This window comes from Pogoniulus pusillus, chromosome 10 (genome assembly GCF_015220805.1).
Source record: "Pogoniulus pusillus isolate bPogPus1 chromosome 10, bPogPus1.pri, whole genome shotgun sequence".
Classification (NCBI taxonomy): Eukaryota; Metazoa; Chordata; class Aves; order Piciformes; family Lybiidae; genus Pogoniulus; species Pogoniulus pusillus.
Window position 1 is genome coordinate 2,490,547 of NC_087273.1, and position 25,848 is coordinate 2,516,394.

The window sequence follows — 25,848 nt, forward strand, 5'->3', positions numbered from 1 at the left end:
GGTAGGGGTATGTGAGACATCTGGCTCCCAGCTCCTCCTCACCCGTGCAGGGAACAGGCTGCCTTACACTGTAACAGTTATGTCCCTCCTCCTGATGCCATAGAGAACTTATGGACAAACTCTGGTTTTCATCCCTGCCTGGCCCTGAAAATGCACTCTGAAGTGTTGGGGCTTTTTTTTGAGATTGCCACCTAGAAGTCAAAATAAACACTTTGGTGATTCTGTGCTCCCCAACCTCCCTGGGCAACCTGTGCCAGTGTCTCACCACCCTCACTGCAAAGAACCCTTTCCTAACATCTAGCTTCAGTTTAAACCCATTACCCCTCATCCTGTCAGTACACATCACCTAACCCTTCTCATTAACTAAGTGCCCCATCCAGCCTCCTCTTCAACAGCTCCAGGGACGGTGGCTCCACCACCTCCTCGGGCAGCCCGTTCTCAGGGGCAGTCACTCTCTCCATGTAGCACGTCCTGCTGATGTCCAGCCTAGCTCTGCCCTGGCGCAGCCGGTGTGGCTGGGCGCCCAGCAGGGCTGCGGGAAGGCCCCGGCTGAGCAGCACTGACCTTTGCGGCAGCCGTGGAGGTCTCCGGTTGAAAGGGTGTTGCTGCGGGCGGGCGGCATGCCCGCCGCCGGGACGCAGTAGCTGCTGTCGGTGTCTGAGGCCGTGCGGCTCATGCTACATGTTTCCACAGGAGAGCGATCTGCGGCGTGGGGAGGTTTCGGTGGCCGAGGTGGAGGAATATCTGGAATAGTCTCCAGTTTCGAAGTCTGAGACAATGTCCCCTCCGGAAAAGTCCGTGGGATCTGGTAAGTACCTCCAGGCGTGGGGGGAATGTCGTAGCTAATGGAGACGTGTCTCATCTGCGCGTCTAGCGAGGACGTTGTGGAGGGGGTGCTGAAAACGTGCTGCTCGCCCTCCGCATCAGTCCCAGCCGGAGAGGCTGCCTTGGGTAAAACATCCTGCGAGTAGCTCCGCGGCAGGCTGTAGAGGCTGCAGTCGGCCAGCGGCAGCGCGGCCCGCGCGGGCGGCGAGTCGTAGGCGCCTGGCTGCGGGAAGAAGCCGTTCACAGCCTGCCTGCTGCCGGCCGCGGCCGGGCCCTTGTGCGAGGGCAGGTTGTCGTTGCAGTCCGTTTCGGAGGAGCTGGATTTGGCAGAGTCAGCGTGAGACCTGCACACAAGATTGCGAGGTTAGAACGCGGAGGAATATAAGAACAAACACCACAAATCACAAACACAACCCCTTAAACGTCAGCTGCTAAAGTCTTATCAGTCTCTTCCACAGACTCCTGTTGGTTTTCAACAGCAGCAACACAACTATCAAACCAACAGTGGTGTTCAGAAAGACCCTAAATAACCACACACATACACATCCATGCACAGCAAACAGGTAATACAGCTGTGAGTCTTTAGCAGCACCAAACGACAAGTTGGTGTTTCACAAAGCAAGTGCTTTCCATGATGCCAGCCTGGGGCAGAGCTCTGTCCGAGGCCTGAGGAAGTTTTGGTTTTCCCATTTTTTTCAGCCTGGAGAAGAGAAGGCTTCGAGGAGACCTTCTAGTGGCCTCCCAGTATCGGAAGGGGGGTTCAGCAAGGCTGGGGAGGGACCATTGACAAGGTCTTGTAATGACAGGACAAGGGGGAATGGGTTTAAACTGGCAGAGAGGAGATTCAAACGGGATGTTAGAAAGGGTTCTTTGCAGTGAGGGTGGTGAGACACTGGCACAGGTTGCCCAGGGAGGTTGTGGAGCACAGAATCACCCAATGTGATCTTTGATCCCATTCTTTAAGCCTGTCATCCACAGCCTCCCTGGAAGTGTTCAAGGCCAGGTTGGATGAGGCCTTGAGCAACCTGTTACTAGTGGGAGGTGTCCCTGCCTATGGCAGGGGCTTGGAACTGGCTGATCCTTGAGGTCCCTTCCAACCTAAACCATTCTATGACCCTCTGATTTTATCCCATGCTGCCAAATACCTGTGCTTTAATAGCACTGGGAAAGGTAAAAAAGTAATGCACTCAATCTTGGGGTTTAGACTTCTTGTGAGTTCTAATCAGCGTGAAAAAAAATACAGGCAAAAAAGTACAGCTGCTTTTGATACTCTTAAGTGCATGCCTGAAGTTATCTACTGAAGATATAAAACTTGTTTTAAATACATTAAGGAGAAAGAGAAAACAGATAAGAGCAGAACCAGGAAGAAGCTTGCCTGCACTTTGGAGGAAACAAAATAAATCCATAGGATGTATGTGCAACAGAGAGCTTTTGTCCCAAGTGCAAGTTAAAGTAGCACTGTTAGATAAAGCTGCACAGTATTTTACACCTTTGATTTCCTAAGGAATTCCATCTTTTATGGGAACAGCACTCCTCAATACTGGCACCAGCCAGTACCAGTAAACTTCTGTGGAAAGCAAACACACTGCCATTTATTTATTTTTTCCTCCCCAGTTACCTTGCTCCATGCAGAGAAATTCTGTTACCAGTCTAACTCCTTGCTTAAAGTCAAGGAAGTGGCAAAATAGTGACACAGGTGGAGTTAATGCAGTCCACACACTCCCACTGTGTTTTTTAATCTTGATTATCACACTACCACAGCACCACACATACATCTGGACCCTACTCCAGCCTCACACAGGCATGGGTGACTATCTGAGCATGCATGTGCACCAAGGAATAGCAACTATACTACTCTTACTAAGCTCTATTAAGCAACTGGGCCACGCAGTTTATAAGACTTCTGAGTGTAAAATGCACAAAGATCAACATCATAACCACCACAAGCAGCTTCTTCTCCCCTGACTCTCCAGCACCGATCACAACTTGTGATCAGATTTCAATCTGTCGATAAGATCAGACAAAAGTTTCTTTCTTGAGGGAGAGCTGGATTTGTCTCCTGGGGTTCTGGCAAGCTGAGGAGAAAGGAATCCAGTCTAGGTATTCATTTCGGTTGCTTTTGCAGTCGTTGGAGAAATAGAGACTGTGTGAAATGCAATCCATTCTTCTTAGATATCCATCTAAACCTGATGAATCACTCCCAAAGTGCCACTCCAACAGCTCTGTAGGAAACCAGTGTGATCAGCTCAGGCTTCACATCTACAGTGGAGGAAAAACCTCCTTCACCTAACCAGCTAGGTTTTGCTCCGTTTAACAGCACCATCTAAGCACAAGTAGCTTAGGAGAGTTCTTCTGTGGCTTTAATTTGTAAGCCTTTTCCTATAAACTTGTTCTTAGCTTTCCTGGGGTGGGTTATTTTTATGAGAACAGACACCAGTTTAGCTCTGGTTCTTAGTTGAAATGCAGATGTAAGGTCTGTCTCAACTGTTAGCAACTGATTTCTAGGTAACTTATCCTTAATCTGCACTCTGTTTAAGGGACTCCCCATCCCCCCCCCCCAAAAAAAAAAAAAAAAAAGAGAATAGAATCAAGAAGGTTGGAAGAGAGCTCCAAGCTCATCCAGCCCAACCTAGCACCCAACTCTAGCCAGTCAGCCAGACCATGGCACTAAGTGCCCCAGCCAGGTTTGGCTTCAACACCTCCAGGGACAGTGACTCCACCACCTCCCTGGGCAGCCCATTCCAATGCCAACCATGCTCTCTGCCAACAACTTCCTCCTAACATCCAGCCTAGACCTCCCTTCTGCCACAGCTTGAGACTCTGTCCCCTTGTTCTGTTGCTGCTTGCCTGGCAGAAGAGCCCAACCCCACCTGGCTACAGCCTCCCTTCAGGGAGTTGCAGACAGCAATGAGCTCTGCCCTGAGCCTCCTCTGCTGCAGGCTGCACACCCCCAGCTCCCTCAGCCTCTCCTCACAGGGCTGTGCTCCAGGCCCCTCACTAGCTTCATTACCCTTCTCTGGACACCTTTCAGCACCTCAACATTAAGTATTTATCCTGGACACAACCAAATGAAACTTCTTACCTCCCTTATGATGGAGACATTCTCCTCTTTGTTAACAGTTTACTTCTTTTGCCTCAGAGCTTCAAAAATTCCCTCATGAACCACTGGAAATTCAACACGCTTACAAAGATGTAGTACACACAGGGATGAAGGAAGCATGTGAGGTTACAAAGGGCATAAGAAATACTGAGCATATCTGTGTGATGAGTAACACCTAGAGCTAAGGCCCTGCTGCAGCCCGTGCTCTTAAGGATTCATTCCCAAAAGATTCACCCAGGAGTTCCACAGTCTCTACATGTATTCTTCTGCTGTGGAACTTCATCAGACCAAAGCCTCTGAAGTGTCACATGTGTTTCACATGAGCAAGGATGGCAAGGACTGTGATCTTTTATATGCTATATGTGGCTGGGCAGTGAGTGGCTGGAGAGCAGCCCTGAGCAGAGGGACCTGGGGGTGCTGCTGGAGGAGAAGCTCAACAGGAGCCAGTAGTGTGCACTTGCAGCCCAGAAAGCCAAGCAGAGCCTGGGCTGCAGCAGCAGAAGTGTGGCCAGCAGGTGGAGGGAGGTGATCCTCCCCCTCCTCTACTCCGCTCTCAGAAGACCCCACCTGGAGTACTGCATCCAGCTCTGGAGCCCCTATGACAAGAGGGATGTGGAGATGCTGGAGAGTGTCCAGAGCAGGGCCACGAGGATGCTCAGAGGGCTGCAGCAGCTCTGCTGTGAGCACAGACTGAAAGAGTTGGGGCTGTGCAGTCTGGAGAAGAGGAGGCTCCCAGGTGACCTTCTTGTGGCCTTCCAGCATCTGAAGTGGGCTACAAAAAAGCTGGGGAGGGACTTTTTAGGCTCTCAGGCAGTGACAGGACTAGGGGGAATGGAACAAAGCTGGAGATGGGGAGAGTCACAGTGGATGTGAGGAGGAAGTTGTTGAGCATGAGAGTGGTGAGAGGCTGGAATGGGTTGCCCAGGGAGGTGGTTGAGACCCCATCCCCAGAGGTGTTTAAGTCCAGGCTGGATGAGGCAGTGGGCAGCCTGCTCTAGGGTAGGGTGTCCCTGGACATGGCAGGGGGGTTGGAACTGGCTGATCCTTGTGGTGCCTTCCAACCCTGACTGATTCTGTGATTCTATGGAAATAAAGTGTGCAATCGAGAGAAGCTGGACACTGACAATCAATTCTAGAACCCAAACTATTAGTTCCAGTTCACTAGGATATACTTTAAAATGCCAAAAATTCCCCAAGCTCCAGAAATAACATCTGAAGGCTACATTTATCTCACAGAACCACGCAGCAGTATCTAACCAAAGCTCAAAATGCAGCAGCACATCTGCCATGCCAGTGCTTAGGGATCACCCATCACATCTAAGCAACAAATGGTGGCATGTTTAAACTGAGGCTTTTCTTTGGGTTTAAGTGAATGCTGCTGCTGCTCTCTTGACCACAAGCACTCATAAAACCCAAAGACTCTGAAAAGCCACCAGGCAGACAGGCCTGTCATTTGCTTAGCTGGTGGCAACAACTGACATTTCTCCTTATAAGAGGGCATTTCTGATTTACGTCACATTTTTCTAAGTCATCTTCTTTGGAATCAACTTCTTAACCAGAAGTTTGAAGATGGTCTGAAACACGGCCCAAGAAAGCAGCTCATGCCAAAATGAAGACAGGGAAGTAAAAAAAACCCAATCAGTATTCACCACTGATCACACTAAGAACACTACAGACAATGCTGGAAACTGACGGTGCATGGCTGACTGAGGTTACATCCAGGAGATGTGGCTCAGGGCCAGAGTTCAGGGACAGGCTTTACTCTTGCTACTTGTTTATTTTCTTTAAGTATTTCATATAGCATCATAGAATGGTTTAGGTTGGAAGGGACCTCAAAGCTCAGCCAGTTCCAAGCCCCTGCCATAGGCAGGGACACCTCCCACTAGAACAGGTCGCTCAAGACCTCATCCAACCTGGCCTTGAACACCTCCAGGGAGGGAGCAGCCACAACCTCCCTGGGCAACCTGTGCCAGTGTCTCACCACCCTCACTGCAAAGAACTCTTTCCTAACATCTAGTTTGAATCTCCCTTCTGCCACTTTAAACCCATTACTCTTTGTCCTGTCATTACAAGACCTTGTCAACAGTCCTTCCATAGCCTTCCTGTAGCCCCCTTCAGATACTTGAAGGCCACTATAAGGTCTCCTCAAAGCCTTCTCTTCTCCAGGCTGCAGTGCCCAAATTCTTGCAGCCTGTCCTCATAGCAGAGCTGCTGCAGCCCTCTGGGCATCTTTATGGCTTCCTCTGCACTGACTCCAACACTTCCATGTCCTTCTTGTGTTGGGGGCTCCAGAACTGCACCCAGGACTCCAGGTGGGGTCTGAGGAGAGCAGAGCCAAGGGGCAGAATCCCCTCCCTTGCCCTGCTGCCCACACTGCTCTTGCTGCAGCCCAGCACAGGGTTGTGTCTGAGCTGCACTCACACTGCAGGCTCCTGTTAAGCTTTTTACCAGCCCTGACCAGGTCCTTTTCTTCAGGGCTGCTCTCAGCCATTCCCCACTCGGCCTGGAGTTCTGCTTGGGACTGCACCAACCCAGGTGCAGGCCCTTACACTTGGCAAGATTCTCTTGTGCACATAAGACATTTCTCTGAAAATTTTCATTTTCCCCACGTGCTTCAGAAGAGCTCAACAAAACCATCAGTTGGCTTAAATACTCCATTGACAACTGATTCCTGGGGGTTTGCACCTCAGTCTAAACCACTGGCCAGGTTGGATATAAGACAATGAAAACTCCTCACTGCCTATAAACAGAGAGAGAGACTGGAATGTGAATTCAGGGTTATCACAAGGGCATCATACATCAGCAAATGACGCTAAGAGGCCAAGCTGTTTCTTAGTGCTAGGACTGGACACCTCTCTCCTCATATCAAGAAGAGAGAACTGTACAGCCTGCTGATCTGCAAGGACTGGACTTAAGATGTGCAGAAAAAAAACCAAGAGGTGGAGTTTGAAGCTGGGAGAGTCCAATAAAAAGCCTCCCTTCCACATACTGGGAATTGTTGATAGAGAGGAAGAAAAAGGTACTTTAGTCTGAGGGGTACTAATGGTAACAATCCCACTTTTTAATACACTGTGTATGGTCTGGTTTGAACACTTATCCTTTGAGCTGATTCTTCTCCCATTTGCAGGACTCCATATCACTAATTAAGCAAAAAACTATGAACAAAGTGATGGTAAAACTACTCCTGTGTGCCAGCAATCTGGGACAGAAACAGCAAGCATAGTAAAACTGTGGGCAGATAACTAAGTAATCAAGCAGATCTATTTCCAGCAAACAGAAGGCAAAATGATGTAGTTTTTCTGTTAAAACTCACAGAACACCATGCAAGATGCATCTCAGACAAACAATATTTGCAGGCAAGTTAATGGCTCTGTGATTAATTCCCCACACTTGTTCCAAGAAGGGCTACTGTTCACTCACTGCAGCGGGATCTTTTTACTCTCAAAATCTTCTAATAGCAGGTATTCCTGCTCTTCTGAGAGAAAGGATGACCCTTGGCTGGTTCATGAACATAGGAAAGATGAGGAAGACAGCATTTAGTAGCATTCAATATACCTCTCCAGTCAGCCAGAACAACAAGGGGGTTGGGAACTGTCTGAGGATGCATTGTCTTACTTAGGAGCCAAACAGAAACCTTAACATCTCACCGAATGCTGCAGGTCAACAATGCTCTCTCTCAAATCAGTGATCAAAGCAGAAAACCATTTCAGACAAAAGACAACATGATTACTACAGCTGCAAGTGCAGATTCTCCCAGCCACATGTGGTGCACTGCATGACACCATAAGGAAGCACTTCAAAACTTAGTTCTTAGGAGTCTTGCCAATGTCAGGGGCAGCTCTGATAATTCCTCTCTGCTTCAGTCACCTCACACAGACAGGAGTCCAAATTAATTAATTAAATCCCAAACGAGTCAGTTTCAGTAATTCCCAGATAATCTATGAAGTAATGTGCAGAATTAGAACAGAAAATGTTGCAGCTTTGAAGTCTAAAGGGAAAAAATGCAATAGAAATAAACCATTTAATGCCTGCCTACTTAATTACATCAATTAAGCTCTGCACTTTACACTAAAGAAATAAAGGTTGCATGAAACATGTAGAGAAGTTACACAGACTCACACAGAGTACATCTGGTTTAAAGAGACCTCAATGATCATCCAAGTCCAACCAAATTCTTCCTAGTTTGGAAATCAATGGGAAAATTCAGGGTCACTTCCTTTTTCCTTCACCTTTAAGGATGTGGCCTGGGGTAGTGCAGAGAGTGCCATGGAATTGGTCCTCTTGCTAACATACAGGCAGGTAGCTCTAGTTCTATAGGAAAAGGCCTTTGTCCTCTGTACTTCAGCCCAAGCAGACATGGAACAAACAGTCCTCACAGGTGGAACTGCAACTCCAGCATAACTAATATTCTGAATTTCCATTATTACACCCTTCCTAATAAAAGGACTTCATTATTAAGTGAATTTAGCTAAATGTATCAGACTAATCCCATATAATTTCCAAGTAATCACAGTGTCTGTGTTTCACTGTCTTTAAATCTTCCTATTAAAACCCAATTTATTTAAATAATTTCTATGTTCTCAAGGACTGTACATAGTTGTCTTCCATTCCCTCAGCATTTTCTCTCTCTGGTGGAACTTTTGCCTTCCTCAGCAGCCAGATACCTTCTCTCCTGCATCACCAGTGTCTTCCTCAAAAGATTTTGCAGGCCAATTCATGACTCTCTATTATGCACTGTTTCAGGCCCACTTTTATGGTCTCCTCAGAATTTACTCCCTCTACTTCAAAACTGGGGGGTGAATTCCAAGAGCCACAGATCATATGGTGTAAGAAATCCACCCTGTGCCTATCCCTCACAGAAACAAGTGGGAACTCAGACATTTCAGACAAGCCAGAGTGCTGAACTGAAACCAAGATCTCTTTAGCAAGCTGTTCTGTAAGACACCAGACTGGCAGGAACAGGGACATACCTCTGGAGCATCAGCAGCATCTAAACATCACTCAGCACTGAAGCCTTTAACACCCAGAATGCAGACACTGGTTTTCCCCTTCTCTTGCAGGGGAAAGTGCCCCAAGTCCTCCTGCACATTCCATACTCTGGGGTGACTGTAGGCACATTCCTCTCCCTCCTAAAGGAGACTGTAAAGGGTGGAGAGCTTTCTACCACTTAATCGTCAGTAAAACAGAGCAGGAAACTCCTAAGGCACAACAGAGCAAGATAAAAATGCTGAGGGAGCAGAGAGCACATGGCACAGGTAAAACTGGCAGAGCATCAAGGTGCTGATGAAGAAGGCACCGCCACTGAAAGGTATGGCCCTAAGGGAGGATGTGAAACACTCCTGAAAACGCTTTCAAGGGAAGCTCTCCTCAGCCTTCCACGTACTTGTCTGAAGCCATAAAAAGATAAAAGATGATGACATTTTGTTTCTTTTCCTGGAAATATCCCACTAGATTTTATTTTCAATTGCTGCAGAGTGAAGAAGCTTGATTTATACACTTATCCCATAGATCACACAAGCTTGGGAGGGACCTCTGGAAATTGTTTGGTCCAGCTCTTCCAGTATCTCTCTATAAGTAAAGCCAACCTCAGTGTCAGGCGAGGTTCCTTAGGAGCTTGTCTAGTCAAGTTTGTTTGTGGCTGGTTTGTTGTTTTGGGAGGCTTTTTGATGTGTCTGAGGACAGAGATTCCACTAAAGCCTGGGCAGCCTACTTCAGTGATGGTCTCCACAGTCTGTTTTGAAAAACTGCAGCGTATTGCTCAGGAAGCTACCATAAATACCCTCCTGTGCAGGACATGCTGCACCTGCAGTTAAGACAGAAGTAGCAGTTGGAGAAATAAATATACATTTAATGTAGGAGAGCCCTGCAGAGGGACCTTGACAGGCTGGATGGGTGGGGAAAGGCCAGTGGGATGAGACTGACCAAGGCCAAGTGCAGGGTTCTACACTTTGGCCACAACAACTCCAAGCAGCACTACAGGCTGGGCACAGAGTGGCTGAGAGCAGCCAGGCAGAGAGGGAGTTGGGGGTACTGGTAGAGAGTAGCTGAACATGAGGCAGCAGTGTGCCCAGGTGGGCAGCAGAGCCAATGGCATCCTGGGCTGGATCAGAAAGAGTGTGGCCAGTAGGACAAGGGAAGTTCTTCTGCCCCTGTACTCAGCACTGCTCAGGCCACACCTTGAGCATTGTGTCCAGTTCTGGGTCACTCAATTCAAGAGAGATGTTGAGGCACTGGAAGGTGTCCAGTGTTAGGAGGAAGTTCTTCCCAGAGAGAGTGATTGGCATTGGAATGGGCTGCCCAGGGAGGTGGTGGAGTCACCAGCCCTACAGGTGTTACAGAAAAGTCTGGGTGAGGCACTTCATGCCATGGCCTAATTGATTGGATAGGGCTGGACTGGATGACCTTGGTTGGATAGGTTGGACTGGATGATCTTGGAGGTCTCTTCCAACCTGGATGGTTCTGTGATTCTATGATACTTCACATGGGCAAGTGCTGCCCACACCTCGAGGAAAGCAGTATGGGTCTAGACCTGACCAAAGAACTTAACTATTGCTGCACCAAGTTGAAGCATAGGTAGAGAAGGAGCAGAAGGTTCCAGCAGCTTTACCCTGTAGGTTCCAAGTAACCAATTATTCAAAAAGGGGCTTTTGGCACAAGCATTCTTGCCCTGTAATAAAACTGTTACCACCAAAAAAAGCCACTCACCTCATAGGTTCAGGTTTTTTACTTTGACAGTTTATTAGCAGTAGGTAGTCTTGAGGATCTTCTTGACCAGAGGAAGACTCCAGTGGGGGGATGTTAATAAGCTGATACGGAGGAGGTAGGGAAGATTCTGCTTGTGTGGAAGGTGGTGAAGTGTTGATGGGCAAAGGTAACTCAGCAGATGGCTGTAAAGAACTGACTGGTGGCTTCACAGCATCTGCAAACAGAGAAGCAAAGCATTTTTGGGTTGGATTTGGTTGGTTTTTTCCCCTCCACAATAAAGATATGGCCTTACAAAACATTTTTTCAACAGAAGGAGAAAAGTCAAAGGATTTAATCTGGAGCTTTAAAATCAGTGGACACAAGAATGTTGTGACATCCATGTTTGTTTCAGATTGGTGAGACACTGGCACAGGTTGCCCAGGGAGGTTGGGGAGCACAGAATCTCCCAATGTGATCAAATATCACATTGGTTGATTCTGTGCTCCCCAACCTCCCTGAAGGTGTTCAAGGCCAGGTTGGATGAGGCCTTGAGTGACCTGTTGCAGTGGGAGTTGTCCCTGCCTAAGGTGGGTGGTTGGAACTGGCTGAGCTTTGAGGTCCCTTCCAACCTAACCCATTCTATGGCTGTAGCTGAATCTTTGCAATCTCTTCATGTTTTTCCCAACTGCAATCAATTTCAGTATGCCTTGGAAACAGAGGTGATGCCTTATTTAATGACTTATTTACCTGTTTTCTGACCACAGAAGGAACAAAGATGCTGACAGCTGCAGTGAGAGAGCTAAGAACACAAATCTGTTGTTTTAATCCAGGGAACTGGCCCATAGGTTATTACTTAAATATGGTAACCCAAGTCAGCACTTGCACATAGGCATCTCTTTCTGACCAAGGTCACTTCTACATCTGAGATTAGTCACCAGTCAAGAACTGGCCTCTCTCAATAACTGAAAAGCAACAGGAAAAATGAATGCTGCTTATGCAACAGAAGCTCCCTGAGGACCACACAAATAGCTCAGAGGTACAATAGGTGCCATGTTCTGCTAAGCCCCCTCATTGCATACCCCAACTTCTTATTTTAGGGCAACAAACAAAGTAGTTGTGGCTTGGTTGTGTTGTTTGGTTTGGAGGGCAAAAAGGAGGTGGTGTGTTTTGTTTTGGTTGGGTTGTTTTCTTGTGTTGGTTTTGGGTTTGTGAGGGTTTTTTAACAGAATTGATGTAATTTTTTTCTTAATAACCTTGTCTTTGTAATTCTTAGCCACTTCCTGCTCATCTCTATTCTGGAGTAACTTCTTTTTCCCCTTCCAAATGCACAGATCCTGACTATTAAATTATCTGGGAGCCTGGAAAAAAAACATTGACACTGTCAAGCACTAAACAATCTTTTAACTTTCTCATTGTTTTAATGATACATTGACTAAGAACAACATAATTAAGCAAATTGTTCCTCAATTATCAAGACTCCCTTGTAGTTGCAACTCATTGTGCATTCCAATTTGCACATCCCAAGAACGGAGGCCGATTATTAGCATCGTGTGATTATAGAATGCAGACTGCTCCTGTCAGGCTTACAAACCAGCTCTGCACTACAAAGTAACTTCATCCAGCTTCTGTTTCCCAACTCTATGCTGGGAAGAACCAGATGAGCAGACCAGAACCTCCTGCTTCCAGTTCTGTGTACGCCAGGCACAAGTGATTTAGATGTGGAAATGGGAACAGCAGTACTTGCTTTGAACTCCCATGGCACTCACAGAGCTGCAGAAACTAAATCCCACCACACCCATGTGGGTGGAAGAAGTCTAGGTGTATGAAAATTCTTCAACTCAACCTACCTGAAAAGGCAGAAGCTAAAAAAAGAGTTTTTAATAGAAGATTGTGCCTGACCTATCCATCCAAATAGTTAGAGGAACAAAGGCAAACCCAGACTGCACTCAGTGATCACAGACACACAAGTAAAAGAGCTTTCTTACTATAGAGCACAATATTAAAACACAAAGAATTTTCCATTAAGTGATTTTTTGAAACTCCTGAAGTCAGAGGTATTTACTGACACTCCTTCATTCCCTTAACGTTGGGGTTCAACCTGAATGAGCCTCCCAAACACATCTTTCTTGGTCCCACAAAAAGAGATAGTGGGAGAAAGGACAAGTAGCTCTGCACCCTGTCCCCTCCAAACCTGAGGGATGCAAGTGACTTGATGCAGGGGTGAGAGCAGAGAAGAAAGGTTTCCTGTCCAGAGACACTGCCATTCTTTGGCTGCACTCACAGGCAAGCTCCTCAATGGCTTCAGTGTACCACAGTCCCCACCTCTGTTCCTTGTCCCTGACTATGCACGATCCTCACGTCACTAGAGCTGCTCAGTGCCAAGTTCACACAAGGGGAAAGAAGAAATCAAACAGGATGTTGCTGCAGCTTCCAGGGAAGATGGGTGTGTCAGACCAGACCACAGGTAGTCAGGAGAGCTCAACAGGTATACAGCAAGATGCATGCCTGTATGAGGCTGATGCATTTGAACCCCCATGCAGCAGCACTCCCAGGAAAAGTGACAAGATCCAGGGGTACCTTTCAAAAGAAAAATAAAGACAAGAGGCTTGAAAGAGGACCAAGCTTGGAGAAAGGGCTAAGTTCTTGAAGGACTAAGAACAGAGTGTGCACATGAAAGAAAAACAAACTAAAGGATGGCTGCAGTTTGTCAGTGGTGAAAGGAGACAAGGTGACAGAGACCATACACACGGGCTCAGATCTGTAGCCCCTGAAGCCCACTAGGCCATCTTCAGTGGTGGGCTGCTGCAGTCAGACTGAGCACAAGCAGCAGGCAAGCTGCCACACTGCACCCAGCTTCTGGAGCTCTACAGCCTCCAGGCACCTCAGTACTGAGGCTGCATCCAGAGTCTACACCAAGCGGCCAGTCTACACCCAACTTTTCTCTGACTTCATCCTACCTCTTTTGAGAGCATCTACATTTTTGAACCTCTACTACCATCCTACAGCAGTGAGCTCCACACTTTACTGTGTGTGGCATGAAGAAACACTTTCCTTTTACAATAAACTTCCTATCTGGTAGTTTTCCTGGACATGCTTCAGCTCCTGTCTTCAGAGAAGCAGCGGACAATTGGCTCCTCTTCATTAAGTCCCCACTGCCATCACACCCCAGTTGGTGCTGTTTAATTTTTCCTGTGATGGAAACTATTTCACTGCAAATCTGCCTTCCCTTCTCCCTCACCTTTCCTAGCTGTATTATAAATACCTTCCTAAGGAGAAAAAACAGCTGTTGCTTAAAGCACACGGAGAAGAGCCTGGCACACACTTACTGATTTAAAGACATCATTCATGGTGTTTCTCTCCTAGCCATGTGCCTTTTGATTGCTACTGGTGAGGCTGGCTGACTCACCACAAGGTTCAACATTTCTTCTCTGATCAAGGATTTGGGGCCAATCCATGTGAAAGGATCATTATGGATACTTGATCACTTGTCAGGCCACAATTTGAGTACTGTGTCCAGTAAGATCCCTTGTGGTGAGCTGCCTCATTTATTTTTACACAGGCACCACCTGAGGTCTCCCACAGCTTTGTTGTGTGGGTTTGCATAGTTTGGGTGGGATATTTTTCTGCAGTGGATAGAACACTAAAGTATTAAAACATCCACTTTCTAATCTGAAATTCATCCTCATGCAGGCATTTTGTACGTGTTAAATGGTGTAGGCTAGTGCTTGATTTAAAGAGCAACTGAAATTAGTGTAAAGCACTTCACTGCTGGGCTACTTGCAATCATAGAATCAATAAGGTTGGAGGGGACCTCCAAGATCATCCAGCCCAACCTAGCACCCAGCCCTGGCCAATTAACCAGACCATGGCACTAAGTGCCCCAGCCAGGCTTTGCTTCAACACCTCCAGGGACAGCGACTCCACCACCTCCCTGGGCAGCCCATTCCAATGCCAATCACTCTCTGGGAATAACTTCCTCCTGACATCCAGCCTATACCTTCCCTGGCACAACTTGAGACTGTGTCCCCTTGTTGTGTTGCTGCTTGCCTGGCAGAAGAGACCAACCCCCATTTGCTTTACACATTCAAGCTACTTCAAAACTGGCCATGAAGAAAACAGAGATGGTAACAACCTCCATCACTGGGCACATGAATGCTGTCTGCCCATCAGTTCCTTCTCAAATATTCTCTTTAGCCACAAACTTCAGAAACTGATATGAAGGAGAGAGCCTCTCCCAGCAGCCTATTCCAATTTCAAAGAGCAGTCATCAGCTTGCTGCCCTTTGGGCTAGCAGATTTTTAGGGAAGGGGTCATCTGCACACCAAAGAGCGCTCTAAGTAACCTGGTTTGTTCCCAGAGCTCAGACACTGGGACTGCTTTGAAATAAGTGGGAGCTGGAAAAACATCCAGAATGTTTAACGTGCAAATGAGCCTAACAAGAATCCTACTTTGGTTTTCTAATTCCTGCATTCAGCACAGCTAGAACAAGAAGCTTTCTCAGAACAGGGCAAGACTGCTGTCTTCTCTTGCTTTGCTAGGAGCAGTTGCAGGCAACATCTTCACTACAGTTTAGACGTTTTCCTGGTAACCACTTTTGTATTTGCCTCACTAATGGTCAGAAAATTTGAGGTAAAAGGAATGGTTTTCTGAGCAAGAATAACAAAAGGCTCTTCTCTCTTCCTTCCTAACTAGATAAAACTTCTTTATTCCATGTGTTCTTGTATCTGAGCTTTATAAGCCATCTAGCAGATCTGAGTGTGGGAGGTCACATTTAAGGTGTTGTGTTTGGTTTTTACTTTTAATGAGAGCAAAAAATAAATTGTTTTCTTCATTCTGCCTTTAAATATTCTAATTATGTAAATACTTGAAATGCTCTCATCCTGAGCAGAACACAGAAACCTCATTACAGCAAGCATTTCTTTAAATGTCAAAACTGAAATCAAAGTAAGAAAATGTGGTCTTTGCAGATGGGAGGTAGAAAGACTAAAATAGAACTGGGATTTTCCCCATTGTGCCAGAGAATCAGCAACAGAACAGCAATTCCATGCTTTATTCTTCTTCCTCTGCGATGTTCCATTCACTCCTGTTAGTATGCTGCAGATCTTATCATTACAACAACTGATGGCCAGCATTAGAGTAATAACCTTGAACAACAACGGTGAGAGTCATAAACATCACCACCCCACACTCCACTCTAATCCTCAAAAGAACCTTTTTCTCTTTATGCTGACAACTTTTATTTGGGCTGCCCAGGGAGGTGGTTGAGTCACCAACCCTGGATGTGTTTAAAAGTTGTTTAGATGTGGTGCTTGGGGATGTGGTTTAGGATGAACCTTGTAGGGTAGGCTTATAGGTTGGGCTTGGTGATCCTGAGGGGCTTTTCCAACCTGCATGTTTCTGTGATTCTGTGACAAGCACGGACCAGTGAGCCCCTGCTGCATTTGCACACTGAACTCAATAGATGTGAACCATATCCAGCCCAGAAGATGCATGGCCACATCAGCCTGGGTTTGGTTTCCAGCAAGAGGTTATAATCAATATGAAATCTATGCATTGATTCCAAATCCCCTGAAAATGCTTTAATAAAAAGTTTCTCTGCATTTCCTAACCTTCTCTTCTTACTTTAATGTATAAATATGATACCCCAAAAGAACTACCCAGCAGTTGCTCACTGTATATTATGCCCAGGACAACTCTGCCTTCTGCATCCAAGCCAGAAACACAACTGACTTCCTACCACATACTGAAGTCTCCAGCTTTCAGTGCTCACACCTAAAGTTTGGTACTTACTATGTGCAGTTCCTGTGTCATTTTAAGATGCACTTTTGGTAATCCACTGAAAATCTGAAAATACCAACAGTGTTTCCACCGAGAATTTCTTCTCCCTCTGCACCTGCAATTTTCTTTTGAAGACTACTCATTCAAAAAGGGAGGGGGGAAGAAACATCCGTAGCCTGCTCTTTCCATCTGCAGGTGGTACACAGGCTGGGTGATGCAGCAAAAATAATCATAGAATCGACCAGGTTGGAAGAGACCTTCAAGATCATCCAGTCCAACCTATCCCCCAGCCCTAGCCAGTCAACCAGACCATGGCACTAAGTGCCTCATCCAGGCTTTTCTTGAACACCTCCAGGGACGGTGACTCCAACACCTCCCTGGGCAGCCCATTCAAGCAGTCCTTTTACAAACCATCCTCTGTAGGTGCTTGTGAAGAGAAAGCACAGCACAGAATATGAAAGCATTAGGGGCTGCTCTTCCCTAAGGAGGCTCACAGCTCGACCTACCACCTGGTGAGCTTACCCAGCTGAGGCTGCAGCACACTGCCTGGAGCCGCAGCACCTCAGTGCCTCTCAGCGGCGTGCAGTACTCCAGGGACTGCCTCACAGCACTTCACGGCTACAGAACTAGCCATGTGCAGAACAGTTTTCTAACCCATCCTCCTGCAGTTCCCTCCTAACAACTCATCAGGTGATGTCAATGCCACAAAAGGTGTGCAGCAAGAACCAAGGAAAATTAAGTTAATTACCTGAGCATATTAGACTGGGTTTCAGTTTTCCTGAAGGAAGAGCAGAATCACCTTCCATATGAATTTTTGTCACATGCAATTGGCAGCTTAAGATGTTAACTCTCAACACTCACCATTAAGATTCTGACTGCACTCTTCACAGTATAATTGTATCTTTTTCATCTCAGATGCTTGTAAGGGATGCTCTACAGATGCAGATTTTGTGCTCTACTCATCACTTAGCCACCCATCTTTAAACTGCTCCATCTGAAGTCAAAGACACCTTAGTCTTCCCCACTGTCTCCTCTTTCCCCTTTGGATAATGGGCAACAATGATTTCATCTTTGTCTTTGTTTACTCAGCTCTTTAGCCATCAGCTACCACTACAGCCAAACCTGCCATGCCAAACCTCAGGTCCTTCTGCAGACCTACTTCTAGTTTCATGATTTCTCTGCAACTTTGCCAGATAAAAGCTCACAGGTCTGACAGCCTCCTTTACATTCTACCCTCACCTGTCTCTCATATCTAAGAGATATAAAACATTCAACCTTCATCAAGTGCATAATCTCTATAGTGCAGCTTTGTTGCAAAGACATTTTAAGCTTATTAGTATCATTGCTCTTCCCTCTGCACTCCTCCAGAGCCTCCCTTCATCTTCAAACTCCTATTTCTCCTCACTTTGGGACCCTTTCATGACCAAGGTCTCTAGTACTCACCACGTATCATTCAGACAGTGATTTTCATCTGCCAGGCGTGCCAGCCTCTATCACTCACTTGTTAAATCTGTCAGAACATGTTTTATGTCTTACAGGCAGACACTTCATGCAGCAGGGGCTCCCTAAACACTCTGAATCTCAACCATTTATCAAAGACCCACTGAAAACTTTCTTATCAATCTCAGAGCTCATCAGCAGGCCAACAGCTGAAGCACCAAGATGATTTTTCTGTCACAGTGATGAAAACCACCTTATTTGCTTTTGCTTCTTCCCAAACCTCTGCTCCTAGGTTGTCACCTCTTACTGCCAAGAGCATGTTCTTAGTGGCAGAGCCAGTGTTCTGTTCCACGTTTGCTCTACAGGCAAGCACAGGGGTATGGTGGTCTGACACAGAAATCTCCACCACGGTGCAGCAGCAGCGGTGACAAGCACACAGCAGCAGAGAGGATACCAAGTCAGGATCAGAAGAGGGAGTCACATTCATCCTGCCAGCCGCTGACACTGCACCCAAACTACCATCAGCCTGCAGTCAGTACAGTTGTTACCAGGTCTCTGGTTTTAAGGAACAATGGTTATCTGAAAACATTTGGCTCTTCAAAATGCAGAAGATGTGACAGGCAAACACCAGCCAGCAGCTGCCTCAACACAAACACTACAAACTTCGAGGGCAGTATGTAGAGCCATAGAATCAGCCAGGTTGGAAGAGAGCTCCAAGATGACCCAGCCCAACCTAGCACCCAGCCCTGGCCAATCAACCAGACCATGGCACTAAGTGCCCCAGCCAGGCTTTGCTTCAACACCTCCAGGCACAGCAACTCCACCACCTCCCTGGGCAGCCCATTCCAATGCCAATCACTCTCTCTGCCAACAATTTCCTCCTCCTAACATCCAGCCTAGACCTCCCCCAGCACAAGTTGAGCCTGTCCCCTTCTTCTTCCATTGCTGGTATCTCATCTGAGGCCTTCACAGCACCAGGCAGAAGACAACAGTCATGTCCCATCTCTGGGCAGTCTCTTTGTCCCAGACCATCTCTTCCTGGAGCTCAAAGTACACATTACATTTTTGCTTATAGCTACCTTTTTACCCCATAAATCACAGAAACAACCACGTTGGAAGAGACCTCCAAGCTCATCCAGTCCAGCCCTATCCAATCAACTAGACCATGGCACTAAGTGCCCCACCCAGGCTTTTCTTGACTGCCTTATCTCATGAGAAATATGAATGTTAAAAGTAACGTGCCAGCTCTCAGCAAGAAAAGGCCTCATGGCTTTGATGGGATCCTACCTCTCCATCCCATGCAGTGAGCACCTGCTCCTTTGTGCTCTCATACACTCAAGAGCTCCCAGCTTGACATTTCCTCCTTACTTTCCCAATTCCTCGTTTGGCCTGGAAGCGATGATGTGTGAGCACCCCCTGCCCACAGCTGCACTCTCCACAGCTGTATTATCCACTGAGGAGCAACCACCTGCCTGGCTTTGTCCCCAGGGTAAGGGCTGCCTGGCAGGCTGAGCACTGACTCACACGGCAGCCGCTCTCGGAAACGTGCCGCGCGTAGTCACGGTGACGTTCAGGTGCCACAAAGCCACACTGCAACTGTCACAACAAGCACTCTTCACTCTATTTGCAATCCAGAGAATCAATTTTAGTTCAAAACTGCAATAAGGAGAAAGAAAAGGGCTGCTCTTCCAGAAAGCATCAATATTTTCCATGGAAGGGATGCCAGCTCTTCTTTCCCCTATTTCCCCTCAATCCACAACCCTACAAGGAACAGGGACTCAATTCTAGCACCTCCAGCAAGGCATGGCACACTTACCACTCCTAATCAATCTTTTCTTGGGACTGTGCACAGAGCTACAGCAAGTCATGCAACCCACTAATCTCCACAAGGAATGCAGGAATGTTAAGTAAATAAATAAGGATGGATCCAGGACAAGCAATGGCCACAAGGTATTTGTAGCAATTAAGCACACCGTCCTGTCACCTACAGGCTGCTTTCACACAGCATCTATTGCACAGAATTACAGAATCATCTGCGTTGGAAGAGACCTCCAAGCTCCTCCAGTCCAGCCCTAGCCAGTCAACCAGACCTTGGCACTAAGTGGCCCAGACAGGTTTGGCTTCAACACCTCCAGGGACAGCCACTCCACCACCTCCCTGGGCAGCCCATTCCAATGCCAATCACTCTCTCTGACAACAACTTCCTCCTAACAGCCAGCCTAGACCTCCCCTGCCACTACTTGAGACTGTGTCCCCTTATTCTGTTGCTGCTTGCCTGACAGAAGAGCCCAACCTCACCTGGCTACAGCCTCCCTTCAGGGAGTTGTAGGCAGCAATGAGCTCTGCCCTGAGCCTCCTCTGCTGCAGGCTGCACACCCCCAGCTCCCTCAGCCTCTCCTCACAGGGCTGTGCTCCAGGCCCCTCACCAGCTTTGGTGCCCTTCTCTGGACATATTTAAGTACCTCAACATCTCTCTTGAATTCAGGAGCCCAGAACTGGACACAGCACTGAAGGTGTGGCCTGAGCAGTGCTGAGCACAGGGGCAGAAGAACCTCCCTTGTCCTGCTGCCCACACTGCTCCTGAGCCAGCCCAGGATGCCATTGACTCTCCTGCTTACCTGGGCACACTGCTGGCTCATCTTCAGCTCCTCGCTGCCAGTACCCCCAGCTCCCTCTCTGCCTGGCTGCTCTCAGCCACTCTGTCCCCAGCCTGTAGTGCCGCTTGGGGTTGTTACGGCCAAAGTGCAGAACCCTGCACTTGGCCTTGTTCAGTCTCATTCCATTGGCCTCTGCCCACCCATCCAGCCTGTCAAGGTCCCTCTGCAGGGCTCTCCTACCCTCCAACAGCTCCACACCTGCTCCTAGCTTGGTGTCATCTGCAAACTTGCTGATCCTTTCAGTAGGACTGGAGCTGGACAGTGGAGAACTGCAAGTTATTTCTCCTTTGTTTCAGCTGCTGGGGGGTGGATTCATTTCTTTTCCCAAGCTGCAAAGCACACGCTGAAGCGGTAAGATTAGAAACCTGACATTTTGCACTCATTCCCGCTTGCATAACCATATGTTTTTATGCCAAATGGGATTCCTTTGATGATTGTGATGATCTTTGGGTTTGCATGATTTTACTTAAAGACCTTTCCTCTGCTCTCAAGACCTAACATCATGCAAAACAGCATAGTATCATCCAGGTTGTATGGCACACTTAATTTGTAAGAAGCTCTTAATATGCCCTCCCCCTGTTCTTTTCCAGAGTAACAAGGAAATTTCACACTCAATGCAGGCAAGTTTTAAGAGAAATGCTGGCTAAAGATAGTCATCTGATCTTTGAAACATTCTTTGCACGTAGGCATTGCACTTCCTCAGAGAAATGAGCAGAACTTACCCTCATCTGTAGGGTTGAACCCACAGATATCGCAGATACATCGAACCCACTTATTCATTTCCTCCTCGCTGTCTGCTACCAGGTAGAAAACTCTGTCTATGGTGTTGATATCAAAAATGTAACTGTTTTCAAACTCCTTCTTGTTGAATGTTAATCCAGCATCCACTTGTTGACACAGGTTTAAGTCAATAATTCGGATTGGTTTCTTGGCATGGTCGTTCTTGTAGTATTCCAGGACGTCTGGGTCCCCCGTTAAGCGCCCGCTGCGAAGCACAAACCATCTCCTCTTCCATGCCTGAAAAGTGGAGAGGAACAAAGGAGAAAGGTCAGAAGGAAGAATCCACACTTCCTGACTGTACCTCCTGTGTATGGTTCAGTAATGATGAGTATTTCAGTTATAATTCTGAGAGATTACACACCTGTTGCCTACATCTGGCACAGCCTGTGTATTTTTACAGCTGCAGACTAGCGTCCAGTTCTGAGACCTTCAGTTTAAGAAAGATGTTGAGGTGCTGGAATGTGTCCAGAAAAGGGCACCAAGGCTGGCAAGGCTCCTGGAGCACAGCCCTGTGAGGAGAGGCTGAGGGAGCTGAGGGTGTGCAGCCTGCAGAAGAGGAGCTCAGGGTAGACCTCACTGATCACTACAACTACCTGAAGGGAGGTTGTAGCCAGGTGGGGTTGGTCTCTTTTCCCAAGCACCCAGTGACAGAACAAGAGGACACAGTCTCAAACTGTGCCAGGGCAGCTTAAACTGGATGTTAGGAAGTTCTTCACAGCAAGAGTGACTGGCATTGAAATGGGCTGCCTGGGGAGGTGTTGCAGTCACCATCCCTGGAGGTGTTGAAGAGGAGGCTGGATGAGGCACTTTGTACCATGAGTTAGTTAATTCGAAGGGTTAGGTGACAGGTTGGACTCAGTGATCCTAGATCTGCATTTTGGTTCCCCAGCTCTACTAGAAATGAATGAAATTGTCAAGGCCAGTCCCAGAAGAGGTCAAGATGTGATGTCCCTTACACACTGGGATACAGCTTTGAACACAAGACTTTCTTATTCTGTCTTAGGAAAAGATTCAGACCCATTCTCCTGAGACACAGGAGTGTTTCCTCCTGATTTTTATGTAGTTTCACCTCCACATGAACTAATGGAGGGGGATGTTGAGAGTGAGAACTGAACTGCAGTCTTCCAGCTCCAAACTAGTGCTGTCAGCTTTTCATTAGAGACTCACAAGCCCCTCATTGTCCCTCATGAGCATGCCTTTTTTGGGTATCAAGCTTAGGAAGCTATTATGAAAAGATGGTAATAATAAACAGGAGAGGGGGAAATGTGCCAGACAGCTTCATTAAGGCTTGTGACCCATTCCCCAATCACCAAGCCTCTAAGTTATTTGATTTTAAGTTATTTTTCATATGTTATTAATAAAGTATATTCATTGTAGTTGTGAACACAGCATCTGCATTTGCATGCTGAACTGTGTGCATCGGGTCAAGGTCTCAAGCAATTATTTCCACAGTATCAGTAAGTTTAACTGGGTTAACAGCAAAACACAGAAGTAGAAGACGTAACACACATGAGTACAGGAGTACTGCATCCAGTTCTGGAGCCTCTATTACAAGAAAGATGTGCAGATGCTGGAGCATGTCCAGAGCAGGGCCACGAGGATGCTCAGAGAGCTGCAGCAGCTCTGCTGTGAGCACAGACTGAAAGAGTTGGGGCTGTGCAGGCTGGAGAAGAGGAGGCTCCCAGGTGACCTTCTTGTGGCCTTCCAGGATCTGAAGGGGGCCTACAAAAAAGCTGGGGAGGGACTTTTTAGGCTGTGAGGGAGTGAGAGGACTGGGGGGAATGGAGCAAAGCTGGAGGTGAGCAGGAAGTTGTTGAGCATGAGAGTGGTGAGAGGCTGGAATGGGTTGCCCAAGGAGGTGGTTGAGGCACCATCCCTGGAGGTGTTTAAGTCCAGGCTGGATAAGGCTGTGGCCAGCCTGATCTAGGGTAGGGTGTCCCTGCCCACAGCAGTGGGGTTGGAACGAGATGATGTGGTCCCTTCCAACCCTGACTGATTCTATGATTCCACATGAAATCACTTCATGTTTCAGATGTGAGCATCTTTTAGTAGTCCAGCTGATAACCATTGTTTAACAGCGACCCAAAAACAACAGCAAGGTTTGTTTTGCTTCCTGTTTCCAAATTAGATGCTGGGATAACAGGAAACTTCAATATCAGAAGCTCTCCATCCAAACAAGGTTGACCACAGATAAGGGTTAGCAAATCAAGCTGCAAAATTCTCGCTTCAGAAACCAGCTTAATCTCTCAAATCTGCCTCCAGCCATTCAGAAGAAAGTTTGAAAGCTTGAGTCAGGAGGAAAGAGATAAGAGATAGAAGAGGGACAAGGGTGATGCAGAAGCACAATGCATTTTGTCTCACATCAAAACGTTGGGTTGCTTTTTTTTGTGTGTAACAACAACAACAAAACCAACCTAAACCAAACCAACCAAAAGTGAACTTCATCAACCAAGCATGCCTCTTCCAGGGAGTTTATTTCTAGTGTGGTGTTAAGGAGGGGAAGTCTGTTAGGGAGCCTGCAGTCTGTCAGGCAGTGAGTAAGGAGCACACTTAAAAATTCAGAAAAATCAACTAGCTAAAGAGAAATTTGCTTTCAGGCCTTCAGGCTACAAAATAGCAACTATCAAGTACTTCAAACATCGAATTCAGCCTGCCAGCACCTGCTACTATTTTTGAAGGGTTTTCACATAGTGCATATGTGAACGTTTATTTCAGTCATAGAATGAGTCACACTCGCTGAAACTGGCACAGATTATAGTCAAAAACAAAAGCAATTCCATAAACTACACACTAATAAGGCAGATACAAAGGTTCTCTGGATTGCAGCACAAAGCACAATTTAGCAGCAGAATAAAGCTTAAAGCTAGACAAGCGAACTGACATCAGCACCCTTGCTAATCATAGTACAAAAGCGCCTCTATATTTTGGCCAAGCCCACATAAATCACTCTTTGTTATTTGAAAATATCTGGGATTCTTAAAGCTTCATCTATTTTTAACACTGCAGTGTTTGCTGCTGTAAGGAAAGGGCTACACTGCCTCGCTGAAGCGCAGAATGCTCTGCTGGAGCTGTAAGCGAGGGAGCTCCTTCTGTAACAGCTCTCCTAAAAGAATCACAGAATCAAGCAGGTTGGAAGAGACCTCCAAGCTCAGCCAGTCCCACCTAGCACCCAGCCCTGGCCAGTCAACCAGACCATGGCACTAAGTGCCTCATCCAGGCTTTGCTTGAACCTATTTACACAAATTTACACTTCCTTTAACCCCTCTGGGCCCTCTTTGCTGGGGAATGTTGCATTTTCTGCTACAGACTACTCTTCAGCATCACCAAAAGAAGATGCGACTGGTCTAAGTCACAGGAAAATTACAGGTAGTAATTATTGGTTGCACACTATTATTTTCATCTGTCACACATCACCAACCATTAGCTTTCTGTGCTGACAGGCAGCTGCATTACATGTGAGAAGCGAAATAAAACCCACCGCGGCCAGTGCAGAATTGAAACATTTTGTCCTAATGCCAATATCCTTTAATTCTGCAAGAGGTATTTCAGCAATGGGGGGAAAAAGGGTGGGAGTTTAATGGAAAGAGTTTCCAGATACATAAAGTGTTTGTTACTCATACAAACATTTTATGACTATACTAAGACCTGGTTACAAACCACTGCCTAAATTCAGGAGTACAACTGCAGCTTTTGGAAGTGTAGTGCTGCAATGATGGGAATCCCATTCCCCCCAAAAGCTTGTGCAGGCTTTTTGCATTGCTACAAAACAAGGTTTAACGAGGTTTCAGGCCTTTGTTTCAGGGGAAGAAAAGCCTTGTGTGTCTCTCAGCTTGTTTTCCCCTTTGAGCTGCAAAGCCTATCAGCTGGCCTAACACAGGACATCACCGTTCTTGCCAAACATTGTCCTGTTTGCATCATGAGACCATCGTATCATGAGACCATCGTAATTATAGAAGCAAGCTTGTCTGCTTGTTTTTGAGGCAGTCTGAAATGTGACAAGCTGCTCACCCACAGAGCATCAAGTGATCAAAGGAACAGGGGAATTCTCTACTTCTCACACAGCATTTTGAGTAGCTCACAAAAGCAAACCCAAAGTCCCGTGATTAGTTTTTCCACTCACATATATGCAAATTGCTGAATTAAAAGCGAGTGGATCAGCTAAGGAATTGGCTGAAAGCATCATTTAGTGCTGGGGTTTGCTGGGTTTGAGGGGTTTTTTGAGAGGCTGTAGCTAAACTTGAATGCAGTACACAGAATATGCAACATAATCTCCTTCACAAGAAGTGTATCTGTTGAAATTGTAGCTCTGACTCCCTTAATCTTTGCATTTATGGATTTTTTCCCTCCCCTCCCCATTCCTATACATTCAAGAAGTACCTCGTTCAGCTCTGGCTGTAGCTCAAAGCTGTAGGAAATAGGGGGTGTAGGTGTAAATGGAGAGGGAAAGGAAAGAGGAAGGGGAAGAAAGAGGAGATGATTTACATTTTTAAAAGGATATAGTCTTCCATTTGGATCCCACCAAGCTGTGCCTTAAGAGGCCAAAATACTTGCACAAAACATTTAAATGAAAGCTTAGGAATGTTA

The 25,848-nt window shown here is 46.7% G+C and overlaps 1 protein-coding gene across 5 annotated transcripts in view; it reads right to left on the bottom strand.

Moving 5' to 3' along the window:
* GAB1 (GRB2 associated binding protein 1) overlaps positions 1 to 25,848 on the bottom strand; it is a 104,096-nt gene that overhangs the window by 21,397 nt on the left and 56,851 nt on the right. For all 5 annotated transcript variants that reach the window (XM_064149496.1, XM_064149494.1, XM_064149498.1 and 2 more), the window contains 3 exons: positions 21,207 to 21,501; positions 10,631 to 10,844; positions 565 to 1,169 (listed from right to left, as the gene is read on the bottom strand). In XM_064149496.1, coding sequence (XP_064005566.1) covers positions 565 to 1,169; positions 10,631 to 10,844; positions 21,207 to 21,501 — 1,114 coding nt within the window. The remainder of the gene's footprint in view (positions 1 to 564; positions 1,170 to 10,630; positions 10,845 to 21,206; positions 21,502 to 25,848) is intronic.